The sequence below is a fragment of the Pristis pectinata genome, chromosome 16, assembly GCF_009764475.1.
Source record: "Pristis pectinata isolate sPriPec2 chromosome 16, sPriPec2.1.pri, whole genome shotgun sequence".
In the NCBI taxonomy this organism is placed as follows: Eukaryota; Metazoa; Chordata; class Chondrichthyes; order Rhinopristiformes; family Pristidae; genus Pristis; species Pristis pectinata.
Window position 1 is genome coordinate 44,155,240 of NC_067420.1, and position 21,235 is coordinate 44,176,474.

Here is a 21,235-nt window from a genome sequence, read left to right on the forward strand (position 1 = left end):
TGATTACAAACTCAACCCTGCATTCCTGTCTACCCCCTGGCAACCTTTCACCCCCTTGCTCATGAAGAATATATCTCCCTCTGCCTTAAAAATATTCATTCATTCTACTGCACTTAGAGGAAGAGAGATCCAAAGACCCATGACCAAGAGAGAAAAGTTTCACCCCATCTCTGTCGTAGGTAGATGATCTCTTATTTTTAAACAGTGTCCTCTAGTTCTTGATTCTCCTACAAGAGGAAGCATCCTCTCCACACCCACCCTGTCAAGTTTCAAACAAGTCACCTCTCATTCTGCTAAACTCCAGCAGATACAAGCAGAGGGATATAGATAGGTTCAATGAGTGGGCAAAGATCTGACAGATGGAGTATAATCCTGCATGAAACACCCTGCCCAGCCTGTCCTCAGATGACAACCCACCCATTCCAGGTATCAGTCTGGTAACCCTTCTCTGAGCTGTTTCCCACACATGAACATCCTTCCTTCAATAAGGACACCGATTGCAGACGTGGTCTCACCAATCCCTTCAAAACTGGAGCAGAACTTCCCTAGTTCTGCATCCAATTCCCCAGCAATAAACAATACCATTCTGTCAACTTTCCGAATTACTTGTTGTCCCTGCACACTCACTTTTGTGAATCACGCATGAGACACCCAGGTCCCTCTGCATCTCCCAGCCCTGCAGCCTCTCACCATGCTGATAAGTTGCTTTCTTTGTATGTTTCCTGCTAACATGGACAATTTTACATTTTCCCACATTATACTCCATCTGTCAGATCATTGCCCACTCACTGAACCTATCTCTATCCCTCTGTAATCTCCTTGTGTCCTCATCGTGACTCACTGTCCTACTTTTCTCTGTGTCTTCAGCGAATTTACCAACCCTTCCTTCATCCATTTATATCAACTGTAAGAAGCTGAGGCCCCAGCGTCAATCCCTGAGGCACATCACTTTGCCAGTAAACACCCATTTATGCCAGATCTGTTCGCTGTTAGCTACCAATCTTTTATCCACAGAAAATTGTTACCTCTGATGCGGTTCCTTATCAAATGATTTCTGGGATTCTCCGTACATTCCATCCACAGGTTCCCCTTTGTCCACTGCACATGTCACAAAGGACACCAATAAATTGGTCAAACGTGACGCCCTTTCACAGAACCCTGCTGATTCTGCCAGGTTGCGTTGAAGTTTCTAAATGCCCTACTCCAATATCTTTAATGATAGCTTCTAACATTTTCCCTAGGACACCTGTTAAACCATGTCCCTGTATTTTCCTGCTCTCTGTCTCTATTTTGAATAAGAGATTACATTTGCTATTTTTCCAAAGACGTACAGGTTAGGAGCTGTTGGAATGCTATGTTGGCACTGGAAGAGTGGCGATACTTGCAGGCTGCCCCCAGAACATTCCCAGTAACGCAAAAAGATGCATTTCACAGTGTGTTTCGATGTACGTAAATAATAAATATCTAATATCCATCTCCCAAATCTCAGGAACTTTGAAAAACTAAAACCAATGCCGCACTTTCCCACCAGCCTCTGTTGAGACACCCTGGGATGGTCCACCAGGACCCAAGGACTCGTCAGCCACAGTGCCTGCCGTTTGCTCACTCCCGCTGCCCTGGTGACTGTAATTGTCTTGTTCCTCCCTCCCTCCCAATTCCTAATTTATGACTATTTCTGAGATGTTCCATGAATCCTCTATAGTGTAGACTGATGCAAAATATCTGTTTAATTCATCACCCTAGACTCACTCCCAACTCATTTCATGAACTGTTTTCTTTTTTAAATATTTACAGATATGCTACCTCTCTGTTTTTACATTTCTAAGTAGATTTATGTCATACTTGTATGTTTCTTACAATCCATATTCTGAATCCGGCCATTACCCTCGAGGTCAGCATTCATTGCTCATCCCTTATTGCCCTTCAGAAGATGGTGGTGAACCACCTCAATGAACCTGCAGTCCCTCTGGTGAAGGAGCTCCCACAGGGCTGCTGAGGAGGGAGTTGCAGGATTTAGACCCAGTGACGGTGAAGGAACAGTGAGATATAGGGTGTTCCTCTGCACCTACTGCCCTTGGTGGTAGAGACTGTTGGTTTGGGAGGTGCTGTCAGAGTAGCCTGGGTCAGTAACTGCAGGACATTTTATAGATCGTACATGCTGCCGTCACTGGATGTTGGTGGCGGAGGGTGGTGGATGGGGTGTAGATCAGTATTTCCTTCCTTATTGATCTTTCAGTCATTATTTTCTGTGTGTTATATTCTGTCCAAACTGCTGACCTTCTGCCCGTCTTTACACAATTCTGTGCTCTTTCTTTATCTCCTCTTTAACACTCATAGCCAACCGCTGATGGTGCCATATCTTCTTGCAATTTGTCCTTCTCTTTGAAATGTTGCATTCCTGGGACGGATGCCCATAAATGTCCTGGTGTCTTATTTTCCCATCCCTTAACTCAATTGCCACCTCTGCTTTCTTGCCTGTTATTGACCGCTTTGTTTAAAATGCTCATCGTAGACTCATTTTTCTGTCTCTTCACTGACCGTGGAATTCAATCATGTTATAGGTGTGGCTATCCCGTTAATTAATTAACCCCATCTCACTGCACAACACCTGGTCTTGTGAAGGTCGCTCCCTGATTGCCTCTGTGATGTGCTGAGAAACCATCCCAAAAACATTCAGGACTCCCCTTCTGGAACTACCTTTGTCCATCTGCTTTTTCCAGCCTGTAGGTAGATTAAAATCCCTCACAATTACCCTTGTCCCTTTCTAACACACAGATGCAACATGACCAGTTGAGAGGAAACCGGAATCAAAGGGGGAATCTTGCAGGGTCATCGGGTGTGGCAGTGGAAATGGCAATGATTGGAGAATTGTTCAAAGAGCTGGCAGGGGCATGAAGGGCTGAATAACCACCTTCTGTGTTGTGGGATTCTGTGCTTAATGATGGAAGCAAAGGTATTTTAACCGGCAGGCAGCCTACATATAGATCCCATCGATAGAGAGGTTACTCTGCTCCTCACAGCTTAACTCCCCTGCCACTGAATTATTCATGAGGCTTGCTCGTCCATTGGTATCAATATTAGTAATTGGTTTATTACTGTCACAGGCACTGAGGTACAGTGAAAAGCTTTGGCTTGCGTGCCATCCAGACAGATCACTCTGTATGTAAATACATCGAGGTGGTACAGAAGGAAAACAGAATGCAGAATAAAGTGTTACGGTTACAGAGAAAGTGCACTGCAGGCAGACAGTAAGGTGCCAGGGACGCAATGAGGCAGATTGGGAGATCAAGAGTCCACCTTTTATTGCGTGAGGGGTCCATTCAAGGGTGCGATAACAGCGGGATAGAAGCTGTCCTTGGACGCGCCCCGTGTGATTTGTCCTGCTGATTATCTTTCTCCGAGTGCCGGGATTGGGTGGCCCTGACCATTCATTATCCGTCAGTCAACAGCTGTCACACATCTGTCTGTGGAAGGCTGCCGCACCTATCCTGGCAGCACTGCGGTGTCTGACCTGACTGGCTCTGACGTGCTTTGAGGTGTGCTGAGATCATGCAAAGTGCCACAGAATCACAGGCCCTTTCCCACTTGATGACCATCCAGGATTTCAACCAGGATTTTGCTCCCACAGGGGGTGGTTTGGCAAATTATATCGATGCAATTAAGGGGAGGATGGACAAGCAGCTGGGGGAGGGGAGAGAGGCTACACAGATAGATTGGCAAATTGGTTTATTATTGTCACTTGTACCGAGGTACAGTGAAAAACTTGTCTTACATACCGTTCATACAGATCAATTCATCACACAGTACATTGAGGTAGTACAGGGTAAAACAGTAACAGAATGCAGAGTAAAGTGTTACAGCTACAGAGAAAGTGCAGTGCAGGCAGACAATAAGGTGCAAGGCCATGATGAGGTAGATTATGAGGTCAAGAGTCCATCTTATCGTACTAGGAGACCATTCAATAGTCTTATAACCACGGGATAGAAGCTGTCCTTGAGCCTGGTGGGACGTGCTTTCAGGCTTTTGTATCTTCTGCTCGATGGGAGGGGGGAGAAGAGAGAATGTCCGGGGTGGGTGGGGTCTTTGATTACGTTGGCTGCTTTACCGAGGCAGCGGGAAGTATAGATAGAGTCCAGGGAGGGGAGGCTGGTTTCCATGATGCGCTGGGCTGTATCCACAACTCTCTGCAGTTTTTTGTGGTCATGGGCAGGGCAATTGAGGCTTAAGTGGAGGATAAAGACCAGCATGGACTGTTTGGGCCGAATGATCTGCCTCAGTACATTGGATGTAACTCTGCAGGGGTGAGCTCTGTGAAGACCACTGTGGTTCCAGCCACCAGGAAGCCACAAGGCATTATACCCCTGTATTAGAACCGTAGAACAATACAGCACAATACAGGCCCTTCGGCCCACCATGTTGTGCCGACCTTTAAACCTCGCCTAAGACTATCTAATCCCTTCCTCCCACATATCCCTCTGTCTTAAATTCCTCCATATGCTTATCTAACAATCTCTTGAACTTGACCAATGTATCAGCCTCCACCACCACCCCAGGCAGCACATTCCATGCACCAACCACTCTCTGGGTGAAAAACCTCCCTCTGATATCTCCCTTGAACTTCCCACCCATTACCTTAAAGCCAATGCCCTAACTAGAGCATTGGTGCCCTGGGAAAGAGGCGCTGGCTGTCCACTCTATCTATTCCTCTTAATATTTTGTACACTTCTATCATGTCTCCCCTCATCCTCCTCCTCTCCAATGAGTAAAGCCCGAGCTCTCCTCATAATCCATACTCTCTAATCCAGGCAGAATCCTGGTAAATCTCCTCTGCACCCTTTCCAATGCCTCCACATCCTTCCTGTAACGAGGTGACCAGAACTGGACACAGTACTCCAAGTGTGGTCGAACCAGAGTTTTGTAAAGCTGCATCATTACCGCACGGCTCTTAAACTCGATCCCACGACTTATGAAAGATAACACCCCATAATCTTTCTTAACCACCCTATCCACCTGTGTGGCAACTTTCAGTGATCTGTGGATATGAACCCCCAGATCCCTCTGCTCCTCCACACTCCCCAGAATCCTGCCATTTACCTTGTACTCCGCCTTGGAGTTTGTCCTTCCAAAGTGTACCACCTCACACTTCTCTGGATTGAACTCCATCTGCCACTTGTCAGCCCAGCTCTGCATCCTATCAATATCCCTCTGTAAGCTTCGACAGCCCTCCACACTATCCACAACACCGCCGATCTTTGTGTCATCTGCAAACTTGCTAACCCACCCTTCCACCCCCTCAACTAAGTCATTAATAAATTTCGGTGAGTTCCTGGGGCCGTTGTGTCCTCCTCAATCTGCTGTAATGTGGGTCAAACAGTGGGCGTGGAGACAGACCATTCAACCACTTCCACACCCACCAGTGGGCACCCACCCACATTAACCCCACCTTCCAGCACTTGGCCCGTAATCTCCTATACCTGGGCTGTTCAAGTGCCTGTCTGGACACTTCTTAAAAGCTGTCAGTGACTCTGCTTCCCCCACCCTCTCCGGCAGTGTGTTCCAGGGACTCACCACTCTCTGGGTGAGAAAGTTCCCCCTCACATCCCCTCTGAATCTCCTCCCCCTTACCCTGAATCTGTGTCCTCCAGTTTGATTCACCTCTGGTAAGGGAAACCTTTCACACAGTTCACTCTATTTTATACACCTCAGTCATCTTCCCGCTTCACCACCTCCGCTCCCGGGAGAACAGCCCCAGCCTCTCCTCATGACTGAACCGCTCCATCCCAGCTCCCTGCCATCTGACCCACTGACACCCCCCTATCTTTCTATATACCTCCCTGTGTCCAGGGAGCCTGCAGTGTTCTCCCTCACAGCTAATACTGTGTGCGGGGTGTCTCACACTGAAATACTGTATGTGCCGAGGGCGGAGGGGAGCGAGGGATGGTCCCCCCCAGATGCTGCTGATGGTGGGACTCCGTGTTCCAGGGACGAGCAGCTCCCATGCACCGACTGCCTGCCCCTCTCCCAGGGTACATCCGTGCCTGGGGATCCCGGAGAGGGAGCATGCAGCGTCCACCGGCTCCTTGGACCCCTGGGACTGATGGGCAGTGCCGGGGCTGGAGTGCATCCTGGATAGGGCTGATCATGTTTACTGTGAAAACAACATGAAGTTTTTTGTAAAGTGGTGAACTTTAGAAACAGGCTGCAATGCGCTGGGCTCCACTGCCATCTGCTGGGGGTTCAGTAAACTTCTTCCCACTGGGAACTTGCTCAAAGACTTTCTGAAGCGCCCAGGACAGCCCAAACACCTCGCAAACTTTGTGAAGCGAAAGGATTTTCCAAAAAGCAGCGACACATTTCCACGCCGGCCGGTGACAACGATCCGTGAAGCTCCCACTCAGCTGGCCAGGACCCCGTTCATGGGGTGAGAGGCACCGTCACTGTGTCTCTCAACTCATCCGGACTTGTGGACCACTTATGGGGGCCGTTTGTGGTCGGAGTCAGGGCTGTGGTCGAGTGCAACATTCCCAAGCTCTGGCCCTCTGACGGTCCGGCCCTCCTTCAGTACCACCCCTCCCACAGTGTGGCTCCCCCTCCTTCAGTACCACCCCTCCCACAGTGTGGCTCCCCCCCTTCAGTACCTCCCCTCCCACAGTGCGACCCCCCCTCAGCACTGCCCCTCCCAGTGCGACCCCCCCTCAGCACCTCCCCTCCCACAGTGCGGCCCTCCCTCAGTGTGACCCTCCCTCAGTACCTCCCCTCCCACAGTGCGGCCCTCCCTCAGCACCTCCCCTCCCACAGTGCGGCCCCCCCTCAGCACCGCCCCTCCCACAGTGCGACCCCCCCTCAGCACCGCCCCCCCCACAGTGCGACCCCCCCTCAGCACCGCCCCCCCCACAGTGCGACCCCCCCTCAGCACCTCCCCTCCCACAGTGCGACCCCCCCTCAGCACCTCCCCTCCCACAGTGCGACCCCCCCCTCAGCACCGCCCCTCCCACAGTGCGACCCCCCCTCAGCACCTCCCCTCCCACAGTGCGACCCCCCCTCAGCACCTCCCCTCCCACAGTGCGACCCCCCCTCAGCACCGCCCCTCCCACAGTGCGACCCCCCCTCAGCACCTCCCCTCCCACAGTGCGACCCCCCCTCAGCACCGCCCCTCCCACAGTGCGACCCCCCCTCAGCACCGCCCCTCCCAGTGCGACCCCCCCCTCAGCACCTCCCCTCCCACAGTGCGACCCCCCCCTCAGCACCTCCCCTCCCACAGTGCGACCCCCCCCTCAGCACCTCCCCTCCCACAGTGCGGCCCTCCCTCAGCACCTCCCCTCCCACAGCACCTCCCCTCCCACAGTGCGGCCCTCCCTCAGCACCTCCCCTCCCACAGTGCGGCCCCCCCTCAGCACCGCCCCTCCCACAGTGCGACCCCCCCCTCAGCACCGCCCCTCCCACAGTGCGGCCCCCCCTCAGCACCGCCCCTCCCACAGTGCGGCCCCCCCTCAGCACCTCCCCTCCCACAGTGCGGCCCCCCCTCAGCACCGCCCCTCCCACAGTGCGACCCCCCCCTCAGCACCGCCCCTCCCACAGTGCGGCCCCCCCTCAGCACCGCCCCTCCCACCGTGCGGCCCCCCCTCAGCACCTCCCCTCCCACCGTGCGGCCCCCCCTCAGCACCTCCCCTCCCACAGTGCGGCCCCCCCTCAGCACCGCCCCTCCCACAGTGCGGCCCTCCCTCAGTGTGACCCTCCCTCAGTACCTCCCCTCCCACAGTGTGACCCTCCCTCAGCACCTCCCCTCCCACAGTGCGGCCCCCCCTCAGCACCTCCCCTCCCACAGTGCGACCCCCCCTCAGCACCGCCCCTCCCACAGTGCGACCCCCCCTCAGCACCTCCCCTCCCACAGTGCGACCCCCCCCTCAGCACCTCCCCTCCCACAGTGCGGCCCTCCCTCAGCACCTCCCCTCCCACAGTGCGGCCCTCCCTCAGCACCTCCCCTCCCACAGTGCGGCCCTCCCTCAGCACCTCCCCTCCCACAGTGCGGCCCCCCCTCAGCACCGCCCCTCCCACAGTGCGGCCCTCCCTCAGTGTGACCCTCCCTCAGCACCTCCCCTCCCACAGTGTGACCCTCCCTCAGCACCTCCCCGCCCACAGTGTGACCCCCCCTCAGTACCTCCCCTCCCACAGTGCGGCCCTCCCTCAGCACCTCCCCTCCCACAGTGCGGCCCTCCCTCAGCACCTCCCCTCCCACAGTGCGGCCCCCCCCTCAGCACCGCCCCTCCCACAGTGCGGCCCCCCCTCAGCACCTCCCCTCCCACAGTGCGTCCCCCCCTCAGCACCTCCCCTCCCACAGTGCGGCCCCCCCTCAGCACCTCCCCTCCCACAGTGCGACCCCCCCTCAGCACCGCCCCCCCCACAGTGCGACCCCCCGTCAGCACCGCCCCCCCCCACAGTGCGACCCCCCCTCAGTACCTCCCCTCCCACAGTGCGACCCCCCCCTCAGCACCTCCCCTCCCACAGTGCGGCCCTCCCTCAGCACCTCCCCTCCCACAGTGCGGCCCTCCCTCAGCACCTCCCCTCCCACAGTGCGGCCCTCCCTCAGCACCTCCCCTCCCACAGTGCGGCCCCCCCTCAGCACCGCCCCTCCCACAGTGCGGCCCTCCCTCAGTGTGACCCTCCCTCAGTACCTCCCCTCCCACAGTGTGACCCTCCCTCAGCACCTCCCCTCCCACAGTGCGGCCCTCCCTCAGCACCTCCCCTCCCACAGTGCGGCCCCCCCTCAGCACCGCCCCTCCCACAGTGCGGCCCCCCCTCAGCACCTCCCCTCCCACAGTGCGACCCCCCCTCAGCACCGCCCTCCCACAGTGCGACCCCCCCTCAGCACCTCCCCTCCCACAGTGCGACCCCCCCCCTCAGCACCTCCCCTCCCACAGTGCGGCCCTCCCTCAGCACCTCCCCTCCCACAGTGCGGCCCTCCCTCAGCACCTCCCCTCCCACAGTGCGGCCCTCCCTCAGCACCTCCCCTCCCACAGTGCGGCCCCCCCTCAGCACCGCCCCTCCCACAGTGCGGCCCTCCCTCAGTGTGACCCTCCCTCAGTACCTCCCCTCCCACAGTGTGACCCTCCCTCAGCACCTCCCCTCCCACAGTGTGACCCCCCCTCAGTACCTCCCCTCCCACAGTGCGACCCTCCCTCAGCACCTCCCCTCCCACAGTGCGGCCCTCCCTCAGCACCTCCCCTCCCACAGTGCGGCCCCCCCTCAGCACCGCCCCTCCCACAGTGCGGCCCCCCCTCAGCACCGCCCCTCCCACAGTGCGGCCCCCCCCTCAGCACCTCCCCTCCCACAGTGCGACCCCCCCTCAGCACCGCCCCCCCCACAGTGCGACCCCCCGTCAGCACCGCCCCCCCACAGTGCGACCCCCCCTCAGCACCTCCCCTCCCACAGTGCGACCCCCCCCTCAGCACCTCCCCTCCCACAGTGCGGCCCTCCCTCAGCACCTCCCCTCCCACAGTGCGGCCCTCCCTCAGCACCTCCCCTCCCACAGTGCGGCCCTCCCTCAGCACCTCCCCTCCCACAGTGCGGCCCCCCCTCAGCACCGCCCCTCCCACAGTGCGGCCCTCCCTCAGTGTGACCCTCCCTCAGTACCTCCCCTCCCACAGTGTGACCCTCCCTCAGCACCTCCCCTCCCACAGTGTGACCCCCCCTCAGCACCTCCCCTCCCACAGTGCGACCCTCCCTCAGCACCTCCCCTCCCACAGTGCGGCCCTCCCTCAGCACCTCCCCTCCCACAGTGCGGCCCCCCCTCAGCACCGCCCCTCCCACAGTGCGGCCCCCCCTCAGCACCGCCCCTCCCACAGTGCGGCCCCCCCTCAGCACCTCCCCTCCCACAGTGCGACCCCCCCCTCAGCACCGCCCCCCCCACAGTGCGACCCCCCCGTCAGCACCGCCCCCCCCACAGTGCGACCCCCCCTCAGTACCTCCCCTCCCACAGTGCGACCCCCCCCTCAGCACCTCCCCTCCCACAGTGCGGCCCTCCCTCAGCACCTCCCCTCCCACAGTGCGGCCCTCCCTCAGCACCTCCCCTCCCACAGTGCGGCCCTCCCTCAGCACCTCCCCTCCCACAGTGCGGCCCCCCCTCAGCACCGCCCCTCCCACAGTGCGGCCCTCCCTCAGTGTGACCCTCCCTCAGTACCTCCCCTCCCACAGTGTGACCCTCCCTCAGCACCTCCCCTCCCACAGTGTGATCCCCCCTCAGTACCTCCCCTCCCACAGTGCGACCCTCCCTCAGCACCTCCCCTCCCACAGTGCGGCCCTCCCTCAGCACCTCCCCTCCCACAGTGCGGCCCCCCCTCAGCACCGCCCCTCCCACAGTGCGGCCCCCCCTCAGCACCGCCCCTCCCACAGTGCGGCCCCCCCTCAGCACCTCCCCTCCCACAGTGCGACCCCCCCTCAGCACCGCCCCCCCCACAGTGCGACCCCCCCCTCAGCACCGCCCCCCCCACAGTGCGACCCCCCCTCAGTACCTCCCCTCCATCAGTACTGCTTCTCACTCTCCTGCCTCCTGCTGTATATCCTGGATCCTGTAACCACATCTGCTGAGCATCCAGCTGTAGACCAGCTGATCCTGGTGCTGTATGACTGAGATCGTCACCTGGCATTCATTTCACATCTGGATGTTGTCGGCTGTCAGCGTGAGGGGTGGGATCACAGCATCAACCAGGAAACTGGTCAACGCCTGACAAAACTTCAGTACAGAGAGTGGGGCTGAACAAATCCACCTCTCAGAGACATCCTGGGCATTCACCCACAAACTCCTTTTGCACAAAATGTTGTAGCTTTGTGGAAATGCAGAAACAGGCAGAGGGAAAGGGGTGGGTAATTAGAAAGACAAAGCTGATGCCAAAGGTGTGTTGGTAAACGAGAGCTAGAGAGACACTGCCATAGATTACAGAGACATACAGCATACAAGGATCACAGCAAGGATTGAATAGATCAGATATTGACTGCCATACCAACAGTCCATCTGTAGAAGTTTGCTAGTGTGTTCTCACAGGTCCCATCGGGCAGGAGGTACAGAAGCCTGAAGCCCCACACCACCAGGTTCAGGAACAGCGACTTCCCTTCAACCAGTCGGTTCTTGAACCAACCAACACAACCCTAATCCCTGCCTCAGTACAGCAACACTATGATCACTTTGCACCTTGTGTTTTTTTGTTCTAATTGTGTTATTTCTTGTACAAATTGTGTATGTTTTACTTGTGATGCTACTGCAGGTAAGTTTTTCATTGTGCCTGTGCACACATGGACTTGTGCAGATGGCAGTAAACTCAACTTTGACTTTTTTTTTTGAGTTTGATTGATGGGAAGCAAAGAATCAACAGTTGGCTGCTCGGCCAATGACCATCCATCTTTTATAGAACATGGAGCAGTACAGCACAATTCAGGCCCTTTGGCCCACAATGTTGTGCCAACCTTCAAACTTCGCCTAAGACTATCTCACCCCTTCCTCCCACATACCCCTCTATTTTAAATTCCCCCAAATGCTTATCTAGAAACCTCTTGAATTTGACCAATGTACCTGCCTCCACCACCACCCCAGGCAGCACATTCCATGCCCCAACCACTCTCTGGGTAAAAAACCTTCCTCTGATATCTCCCTTGAACTTCCCACCCATTACTTTAAAGCCATGCCCTCTTGTATTGAGCATTGGTGCCCTGGGAAAGAGGCGCTGGCAGACCACTCTATCTATATTGATCTGTATGATCGGTTTGTAAGATAAACTTTTCACTGTACCTCGGTACAAGTGACAATAATAAACCAATACCAATATTTTGTACACCCCTATCATGTCTCCTCTCATCCTCCTTTCTCTCCAAAGAGTAAAGCCCTAGCTCCTTTAGTCTCTCCTCATAATCCATACTCTCTAATCCAGGCAGCATCCTGATAGATCTCCTCTGCACCCTTTCCAACGCCTCCACATCCTTCCTATAATGAGGCGACCAGAACTGGACACAGTACTCTAAGTGTGGTCTAACCAGAGTTTTGTTGAGCTGCATCATTACCTCGTGGCTCTTAAACTCAAGCCCTCGACTTATGAAAGCTAACACCCCATAAGCTTTCTTAACTACCCTATCCACCTGTGAGGCAACTTTCAGGGATCTGTGGATATGGACCCCCCGATCCCTCTGCTCCTCCACACTACCAAGAATCCTGCCATTAACTTTGTACTCTGCCTTGGAGCTTGTCCTTCCAAAGTGTAACACTTCACTTCTCCGGATTGAACTCCATCTGCCATTTCTCAGCCCAGCTCTGCATCCTATCAATATCCCTCTGCAATCTGCAACAATACTCTACACTATCCACAACACCACCAACCTTTGTGTCATCTGCAAACTTGCCAACACACCCTTCTACCCCCTCATCCAAGTCATTAATAAAAATCATGAAAAGCAGACCTTCTGAAGAAGCCTACCATGTGGAACCTCATCAAATGCCTTACTGAAATCCATGTAGACCACATCGACTGCACTACCCTCATCAGTCTGTCTGGTCAAAGGATACTATCAGGCTTGTGAGACATGATCTGCCCTTCACAAAGCCATGTTGGCTGTCCCTGATCAGACCATGATTCTCTAAATGCCCATAGATCCTATCTCTGAGAATCCTTTCCAACAGCTTGCCCACCACAGACGTAAGGCTCACTGGTCTATAATCCCCTGGACTATCCCTATTACCTTTTTTGAATAAGGGGACAACATTCGCCACCCTCCAATCCTCCGGTACCATTCCCGTGGACAACGAGGACTCAAAGATCCCAGCCAAATGAGGTCAGCAGTGGGGACGTTCACTGACGATTCACCATGTCTAATTCCATTCACACCTTAGTAAAGGAAGCAGCCCGTGCCCGGATGGAGCAAGGCTTGGACAACATTCAGGCACAGGCTGATCAGCAGCAAGTAACATTCATGTCACAAGTGCCAGTCAATGACCATCTCCAGCGAGAGAGATGTGGCCAACCACCCTTGACATTCAATATTATCATCGCCGAGTCCCCACCATCAACATCCTGGCGGTCACCACTGACCAGAAACTGAATTTGACCACCACATAAACACCATGGCTCCAAGATCAGGTCAGGGGCTGGGGATCCTGTGGTGAGTGACTCACCTCCTGACACCCCAAGACCTTTCCACCACCCACAAGGCACAAGTCAGGGGTGTGACGGAACACCCTCCACTTACCTGGACGAGCGCAGATCCAACAGCCTTCAAGAAGCTCGGCACCATCCAGGCAGAGCTTGACTGGCACCTCCCCCAGCAGCAGTGCACAGCGGCTCCAGCTAGAGAACACACTGCAGGTCACCCTCCAGTCACACACCATCCCAACTCAGAGATATCGCTAGTCTTTCAGCGCCTCTGGGTCCAAATCCTGGAGCCCCCTCCCCCTCAGCACTGAGGGAGCACCTTCACCACATGGACTGCAGCTGTTCAAGGCGGCGGCTCCTTCCAGCCCCACCTTCTCAGAGGCAATAAATGCTGCCAGTTCTGGAATTAGCGAAGGAACAGGCCTGGATAGGAACCGGTCAGTGTACAGGTCAGCAGTAACGATTCAACAACAGGCACCCTCTCAGCGATGTAAACATGACCCAACCAATGAGGCAGAGTTTGCATGCACTTTGTAAGTGCATACCCTTTATTTAATAATATATAATTCATGGAATCTTTACAAACGCGGTCAAACTCGCATACAGTCAAACGTCATCTGACCAGGTTGACCTGGATGATAAACAGCAGCTAAGCACTCTCAGGGACACTCACCAGGGGTACGGTTCACCCCTCCATCAGCAGCCTACCTCCCCTCCTTCTCATGAATGCAACCAGTTTCCCGACTTTGCAGCAATGCGTAGAACTGCTTCCAACACTTCTGCAGCAAGCAGATCTCTGCCACCATCTCCACTGAGCACCCCACACCGTCACTTTGTAGAACAAGGCTCCTCTGTGTATAGAAATTGTAAAAGTTCCGATAAATACCTTGTGTAAATGGTAACCCTCAGAGTAAAAAGATTTGGGTTAGGAAACAGGAATAAAGAGTTCTAGTTTTGCCACTCAATGCATGTTATTTCACTATTAAATTTTATAAATGCAGTAAGTTGTTTCAAAATAGCACTGGGATGTGTGTACATGCCTAGCAGGATATTATACTCATTGTTAAAACTAACTACATCAATTAATGTTTAATGCTGCAGATTCATGCAATGTTCTCCGAGCACACCTGCCTTCAGAGACTCGGGGTCTAGGTACCTTAGAATGGGGAGAGGGGGTGGGGGTCACAGAGATTTGAAAAGCTGATGGACTTCGTCAAGATCTAATGGAAGTTAATGAAGGAATTAAGTGAATTTTACACTGAATAACAGATCCCCGGGAGTAAGTTACAGGCTAGAATCTAGTCCAGGAGTTCAGTGAGTTTATATGTAAAATAACAGATCTCCAGGGACACAAAAGGCTGCAAATGCATTTGCCAATTTTTGTGACTGATCCCCAGGAGCGGGTTACAGGACGGAAACTAATCCGGCAGTTCAGGGGCTTTAAATATGGAATAACAGATCCTCGAGAGTAGGTTACAGGGTGGAACCTAATCCGGCAGTTCAGGGGCTTTAAACATGGAATAGAACCCCAGGAGTGGGTTACAGGATGGAATCTAATCCCGCAGTTCTGGGGTTTTAAAATGAAATAACAGATCCCCAGGAATAACTTACAGGCTGGAATCTAACCCAGGGGATCAGATGCTTATATAGCAAATAAGAGATATTCAGGAAATGTTACAGGCCAGAATCTAAGCCTGGGGTTCAGGGGATTCATACACAGAATAACTGATACACAGAGCGAGTTACAGGCTGGAATCTAATCCAGGGGTTCTAGAGGGTTTAGACGTAGAGCCTAAGAGATTGCTGAGAGCAGGTTACAGTGTAGAAATTAATCGAAAGGGTCGGGATGTTCATATATTGAATACCAGATATCCAGGAGAGTTGTATGCTGGAATCTAATCAAGAGGTTGAGGGAACGGAGAGGTTTATATATGGAATAAAAGATAGCCCAAGGCAAGTTTCAGGCTGGAAACTAATTGAGGAGCTCAGGGATTTATATCAAACAACAGTACCTGGGAGGGAGTTCTAGGCTTGGAACTAATACAGGTGATTAAGATTTGGGATAACAGATCCCTGGGAGAGTGTTACAGGGTGGACTCTCATTGAGGGATTCGGGAAATGTACACATGGGTTAACAAATACGCAGGTGTGGGTTATAGAACGGAATCGGATCGGGAGGTTAGGGGTTACAGGTGGCAAGTACAGGTAAGGCTGGAAACACTCAGGAGGTCAGGCAGCAGCTGCGGAGAGAGACTGATTCCACTGAGAACTCTGTCATCAATTCTGGGAAAATCTGAGATGAAAAATTAAATATTTTTGAACTAACTGAAGTGGAGAGAGTGAGGCACTTGCCTGTTTATGTGTAGTGTTTGAGTGGCGTGTGTGTGTGTGTGTGCGTGTGTGTGTGTGTGCGCGCGTTTATGTCTGTGTGGTGTGGTTATGTCTGCGTGGTGTGTGTGTAGTGTGTATAATGTGTCAGACAGCCCTGTGAAGCATCAATAAAGACCTGTGAGATCAGCAGACGGGTGCTGCCCTGTTTTGACACCTTGCTGACAACTAGTCACCAGCCCGTATATCAAACCCTTGGAACAATTCACTCAAGGCATCTGCCAGCCATGGGCCAGAGTAACTGAAGGCCCCATATCAACAACATGACACACACAAACCCATGAGCAAACAGGTTACTGTCAGCAACAACCGACACCTACCACCTCGTCCGTCATCCCAAGGTGCTTCATGGGACTGAACACCAAACACAGAGTCACACTAAAGGTTTGGTGAAAATTACAGGTTTTATGGAAGCGAGACGTGGAGAGGTTTAGGAAGGGAGCTGTGGTGTCATTTATTCAATCACCGGATTGCTGGTAGTGCCAGCACACTACCCGGGTCATTTCAGAGGGCAGCTTAGAGTCAACTGTTTGGAGGCCCAGGACGGATATGAAGACCAGACCATGGAAGGAGATATTACTAATGTTGATTTTTCTTTAAAAAAAACTCCAAATTTATTTAATGAACTGAATTTGACGCCCCCAGCTGCCATGGCAGACCAGAATTCCACATCTCCAGTGGGCAGAGCTGTGATTAAACCACCGTGAACACAGGGCCTTGGTAGGCACATCTCCCCTGGTGAAGCAAGTTAGCTCACCGATAGTTAAAAGGCCAGAATCGGAGACCTTGATTGGTTACAGATCCAGGGTAATGACAGACACAGGGAACACCCTCCTTCACGGTTGAGCTTGGTGAGCGGAAGGTAGTTCCTCATCAGTATTCCCATGGTAAACTTATCAGTCACGGACACCGGGATCATGGGAACTACACCGGGGCGAGGATCAGCAACATGTTCACTGTTCTCACAATCATTTGTCACCTGACTTATAACTTACATAGTGTATGTTGTTGGGCACTGAGGTAAAATCCGGGGGTTCCTCACCCACCTCAGACGGCCTGAGCTGCTACATTGGGGAAGCCTCTAATACCCATTGTTTGGTTTTCTCACAGCACAGCGAGGCCACTTGGCCCAATGAGTCAATGCTGGCTCTGTGCCTGTGAAACACCTTGGAATGTTGTACTACATTAAGGATGCTATATAAAGGCAAACTGTTGTTGTAAGATCCCAGTGGAGTGTTGGGACCAGGGCAAGAGGTGGACGCACTCTTGATGATCAGGCCACAGGAATTCCTATGGATATCGGTTAACAAAGCCTCGTGTACACTGGTTATGGCACAGAAAAAATAAGGGATAACTGTAAACTAGTTCCCAACTTCACAGTGTTAAATCAAGGGAGTTCCTCTAAAAGAGTTCGTGCTAATTATTCAGGAGAGTCCGTTGACCCATGCAAAGTGCAAGGCTTCGGTTTAAGAAAAGGCACAATGTAAATGTGCAAAGCTGTGACTGCCCTGTGTTCAGTCAGTGGTCTGAAATTCCCAGAAGTTGAGGATCAGTCTCTCAGACTTGTACATCAGTGAAGGGCCAGCAAGGGCAGTAAAATGAAGTTCTATCTGCTTTGAACATTTTCTTTTGGATGCAAAACTATTGAAGACTGGAAGTGGGGGGGAATCAAAGTCTGGGCCACAGTCAAGGTGTCTGGTTGACAAAGAGGCCATCTGCAATTGGTTGTGGGAAGGCGGTGTGCTCAGAGGATGGGCCAGTGGGTGAGGGGGAGTGAGGTGCTTGGCAGTGGAAAGTTGAATGGTGACAGACCCAGCTGGGGACACCATCCCTGGAGTCTACAGGAGGACTTGGAACCAAACCAGGCTTAGCTTCCAAGATGAAAGCAAGACTCTCATTTAGAAAGTGCTGCTCGGACCTCAGGACATCCCACAGCCCTCGACAGCCAGTGGAGGTCTTCTTAAAATGTTGGCAAGGTTGTAATGTAGGACCAGTACAGCTGCCAGAGACAGCAGAGTGACAACAACCAGAACGATCGGTGTAAGGACTGTAGTGCTGGGATAAATATGTTGGCTGAGGGTTTCCCTGGTTCATCTTTGAAACAGTATGGTGGGAACCTGGAGAGCTACTGGGGCTTCAGTTTAATGCCTGCTCTAAGAGACAGCCCCTCTGACAGTGCCGCACTCCCTCAGTACTGCTATTTTCAGAGCGACGCAGCAATGAGTACAAATCAAAAATGTTCAAGATTACATTGAAGAGGATGTTGCAAAAGAGGTGTGTCCCATGTGGGAATCGAACTCACAACCTTGGAACAAACAGTCAGCCCAGCTGAGATAGCCAGCCATTGGTGGAATTGATTCAGGGTCAAGTACCCTTACTAGGGAGCCAAGGCTGTCAGGGCAGGGAACTGAGACATAACAGGACAGCTCAGAGACAAAAACAGGGGGTTAATCCAGTGTTCCTCACAGATTAATGGGCCAGGTAAGAATTAGACTCCGGACAGAGTGGACATGAGGCCTACTCCAGACATTCATTAACACCTGGGATTCAACAGGAAGAGCGATCACATGGACAGGTCCAGTCCGTCTCACCAGGAGAAGGCAGCCTGAGCAACAGAGTTGTACCCAGCATCTTATCTCCCCAACCTTCAACTATGGTAACCAAAGCATTTTATGATAAAGCATAATTAATGTTAAACATGATTAAGGTCAAAGATACCCAGGAGGGCAGTAACACAGGGGTAGATGGCTGCTTCACCACCTCTTCTCCCTCAATTCCTCTTTCCGGGAAAATCCTCCAATCCAGCTCCAGTTCCCTCCCCCTACCTTTAGCTCTTGAATTGATCCATGCTTTCAGAACTCCCCAGAAGCCCCACCGCTGTTCTCTGTGGAGTTTATTCCCTTACTTCCACACCTCCGCGCGGCAGTGAGGAGGTGCCGAAGGTACATTCATTGGTCGGACGCCTGGGGCGAGGACGGTGGGTGGAAGGTGCCTTCTCTGCGCACTGGGGACCCGGTGCAATGGGAGCGGTTGATGGGACGGGAGACGGGGGGGGGGGGGGGGGGGGGGGGGTAGGGCAGGGCGGCTTGTTCCGTGGGGAATCCATTGAGAACCCGATCCGGCCCCTGGGTGATCGATGGATGGGGAGGAGGCTGTGACGTGTGACCGGGACTTATGGTACTGTCCCTCAACCTTGCAGCAGTAAGAGTGGTTCCCCACCCTCACACCACTGCAGACTCACTCCCCCATGATGAACCATGCCCTCTTGTTTATTTTGAAATCCATGCAAAATCGCAGTGGGCCCCGTCACTGGTGGTAGACCTTGGGGGGCCACAGGGGGTGCATGCTTCTGAGTCAGTGTCACTTTCTCCTTCGGCGATGTAGAGTCTGACCTTGGACCAGGGCGCGATCCCGGGGTAAGGGGCGTTACTGGCGCTCTCCAGGTTGTCCTTGGATTGTGAGATGCTGAAGCCACTGTAGGAGCGCTCCAGCTCCTCGTGGTCCACGGAGGGGATGGAGATGGACGTGTCACTGTCCCTCTCTTTCAGCGCCGCATCCAGGTGCTTGGAGGCGTGGTCCTCGTGCCGCCCGTACTCCGAAGCCCCCCGGCCGGTCCCACCATGGCTGGACATCCTGTCGTGGGAGGAGGAGGGCGGCGGCGGCGGAATCCTGACGAAGGCCGCGCCGTCGCCCATGGGAGAGGTGACGAAGGTCAGTGCCCCGTGGCTGTGTCGGCTGAGCCCGTTGGCCGTGTGTTGGTGGAAGGAGGTGCAGGGTGGGCAGCCCTGGGTTGTCCCTCCGTGCCCGGGGAAGGACCTGTGTGCCGTGCACGAGCAGGTCGGCTTGTTGGCATTGGTGTTCTTCTCACAGAGTTCCAGGTTGTCCACCGGGCTGTGGTACGGTGGGGCAGGGTCCGGCTCTTTGGAAATGAAGTAAGCCTGGGTCTCCGACTGTGGGATTCCCATCTGCTGCATGTAAATGTTGACCAGGAAATCCAGCTTCTTCTCCATGGAGTGCACCTGCATCACAGAGAGCCTGGTCACACGTGCCCACCCAGTCACCACTGACCAGCTGCCCAACAACCAGCCCATTAACTAGTTACCAGCCACCTAACAACCAGCCCATTAACTAGTCTCCCCTAACCATCTGCCCCAACAACCAACCCATTAACTAGTCTCCCCTAACCAGCCACCCAACAACCAGCCCATTAACTAGTCACCAGCCACCCAACAACCAGCCCATTAACTAGTTTCCCCGACCAACAGTGCCTGCCCCTCCCTGAGCTCTCTCTCCCCTTTAGTCAGGGAACAGGGGCGGTGAACTCCCCCCCCCCCCACTTTGTGTCCTACAGATGTTCAAGAAGTCCAGCCAGAGGGGGAATGAGGCAGCGGGTTCACCGCTCACCCCCACAGACACAAACAGCAGCTCTGGGCGGCTCAGGTACCATGGGGTGGAAGTGTCCCTACCGTCACGTCCACACATGCTCACCAACTTCCACGGAAGTGAACTTCAGAACCAGCTGCAATGCAGAGCCACTACCTAATACACTTTGTACACGTTAGAAGTCAAACCTCCACCACCCTGCATAAAGTTAACCCCCAAGCTTAACTCATCAGCAGTACCTTCAACAAGGTACACACCTAAATCCACCCAGGGAAAAGGGAATCTCTTAATGCAGTGACAGACCATCCCTTCTGATCCTGAATCTAATGCTACAGAGCTCCACCCAGCAAGGACCAGTGGGGCTGAGTGGCCTGTCTCTGTACTGTGACCAGATCCCATCCCAGTTCACGCTCCAGGTATCGGCTGACAGATTTTGAACTTGTTGGAGGAGAGGTCCACGTTCTCCAGACCGCACTCCATGCAAGGCGTCGATCTTTACCTGTTGCTCCATCTTGCCCAGCCGCCCCATCATACTGGGATCCTCTGCAATCTCTGTCTCCGCTGGAACCTTGGAGCGGTCTTTCTCCTGAATCTGGGGACCTCGGCCGACGATTTGGTCGACTCTACCGTGGGGGGGGATACACAGACAGCTCAGGTAAAAGATTAGAATGTAAACCAGCCCTTGGCCCAGCAGAACTATCCCAATGACTAGCAGAGGTTAGAGTCAGGTGATGCAAGGCAACGGGTTAAAGGTTATTGGAGCTCTTTGAAGAGAAAGATTTGTCTGAAGAGAAAAGATTTCTTTTTAAGGAAAGGATAAGTGGATAATTTTCTTTCTTTTTGTGAAGAGGGAGGAAATGGTTAAGCAAAAGCCTGAAATAGATCTGAACAGCATTTCTCAGAAAGACATTCCCCAGTGATGCAATTGCAGAGACATGCAGGTAATTGGAACCAACAGACAAAAAATTAAATACACAGTGATGAAGAGCTAGCAATTGAGATGTTTATACAGGGGCAGCAGCTGATGGCAAGGGCAATTGTCTTCCAAAACAAGGCATAGCCCTGAAGCTGGGCAAAGGTTGGCACTCAATGACCCACTGCAAGGGAGATTATTATCTTCCCAGCCCCTGGTGTAACAGATTTAATGAATATAAACATACTGAAGTGAAAGGTGATCTCAGAGAGAGGGGAGCGAGGTTTTTTAGCATCTCGGTCTCACCCAGAGACACCAAGCACAGAGCACTGGATTGCCAAACTTGCATCAGCCAAGGTTTATACAGAGTATTCCACATTCAGCCAAGGGTGATGGCAATTATAATCTGCAGAGACAGTAC

General features: G+C 53.5%; 2 protein-coding genes across 5 annotated transcripts in view; one reads left to right on the forward strand and one right to left on the reverse strand.

The window, feature by feature from the left end:
* LOC127579057 (DENN domain-containing protein 3-like) overlaps window positions 1–21,235 on the forward strand; it is a 743,140-nt gene that overhangs the window by 516,154 nt on the left and 205,751 nt on the right. The window lies entirely within an intron of this gene.
* Window positions 15,574–21,235, reverse strand: part of LOC127579083 (potassium voltage-gated channel subfamily KQT member 2) — an 86,435-nt gene continuing 80,773 nt past the window's right edge. For all 4 annotated transcript variants that reach the window (XM_052031719.1, XM_052031718.1, XM_052031717.1 and 1 more), the window contains 2 exons: window positions 20,401–20,524; window positions 15,574–19,537 (listed from right to left, as the gene is read on the reverse strand). In XM_052031719.1, coding sequence (XP_051887679.1) covers window positions 18,788–19,537; window positions 20,401–20,524 — 874 coding nt within the window. In that variant the 3' untranslated portion in view covers window positions 15,574–18,787. The remainder of the gene's footprint in view (window positions 19,538–20,400; window positions 20,525–21,235) is intronic.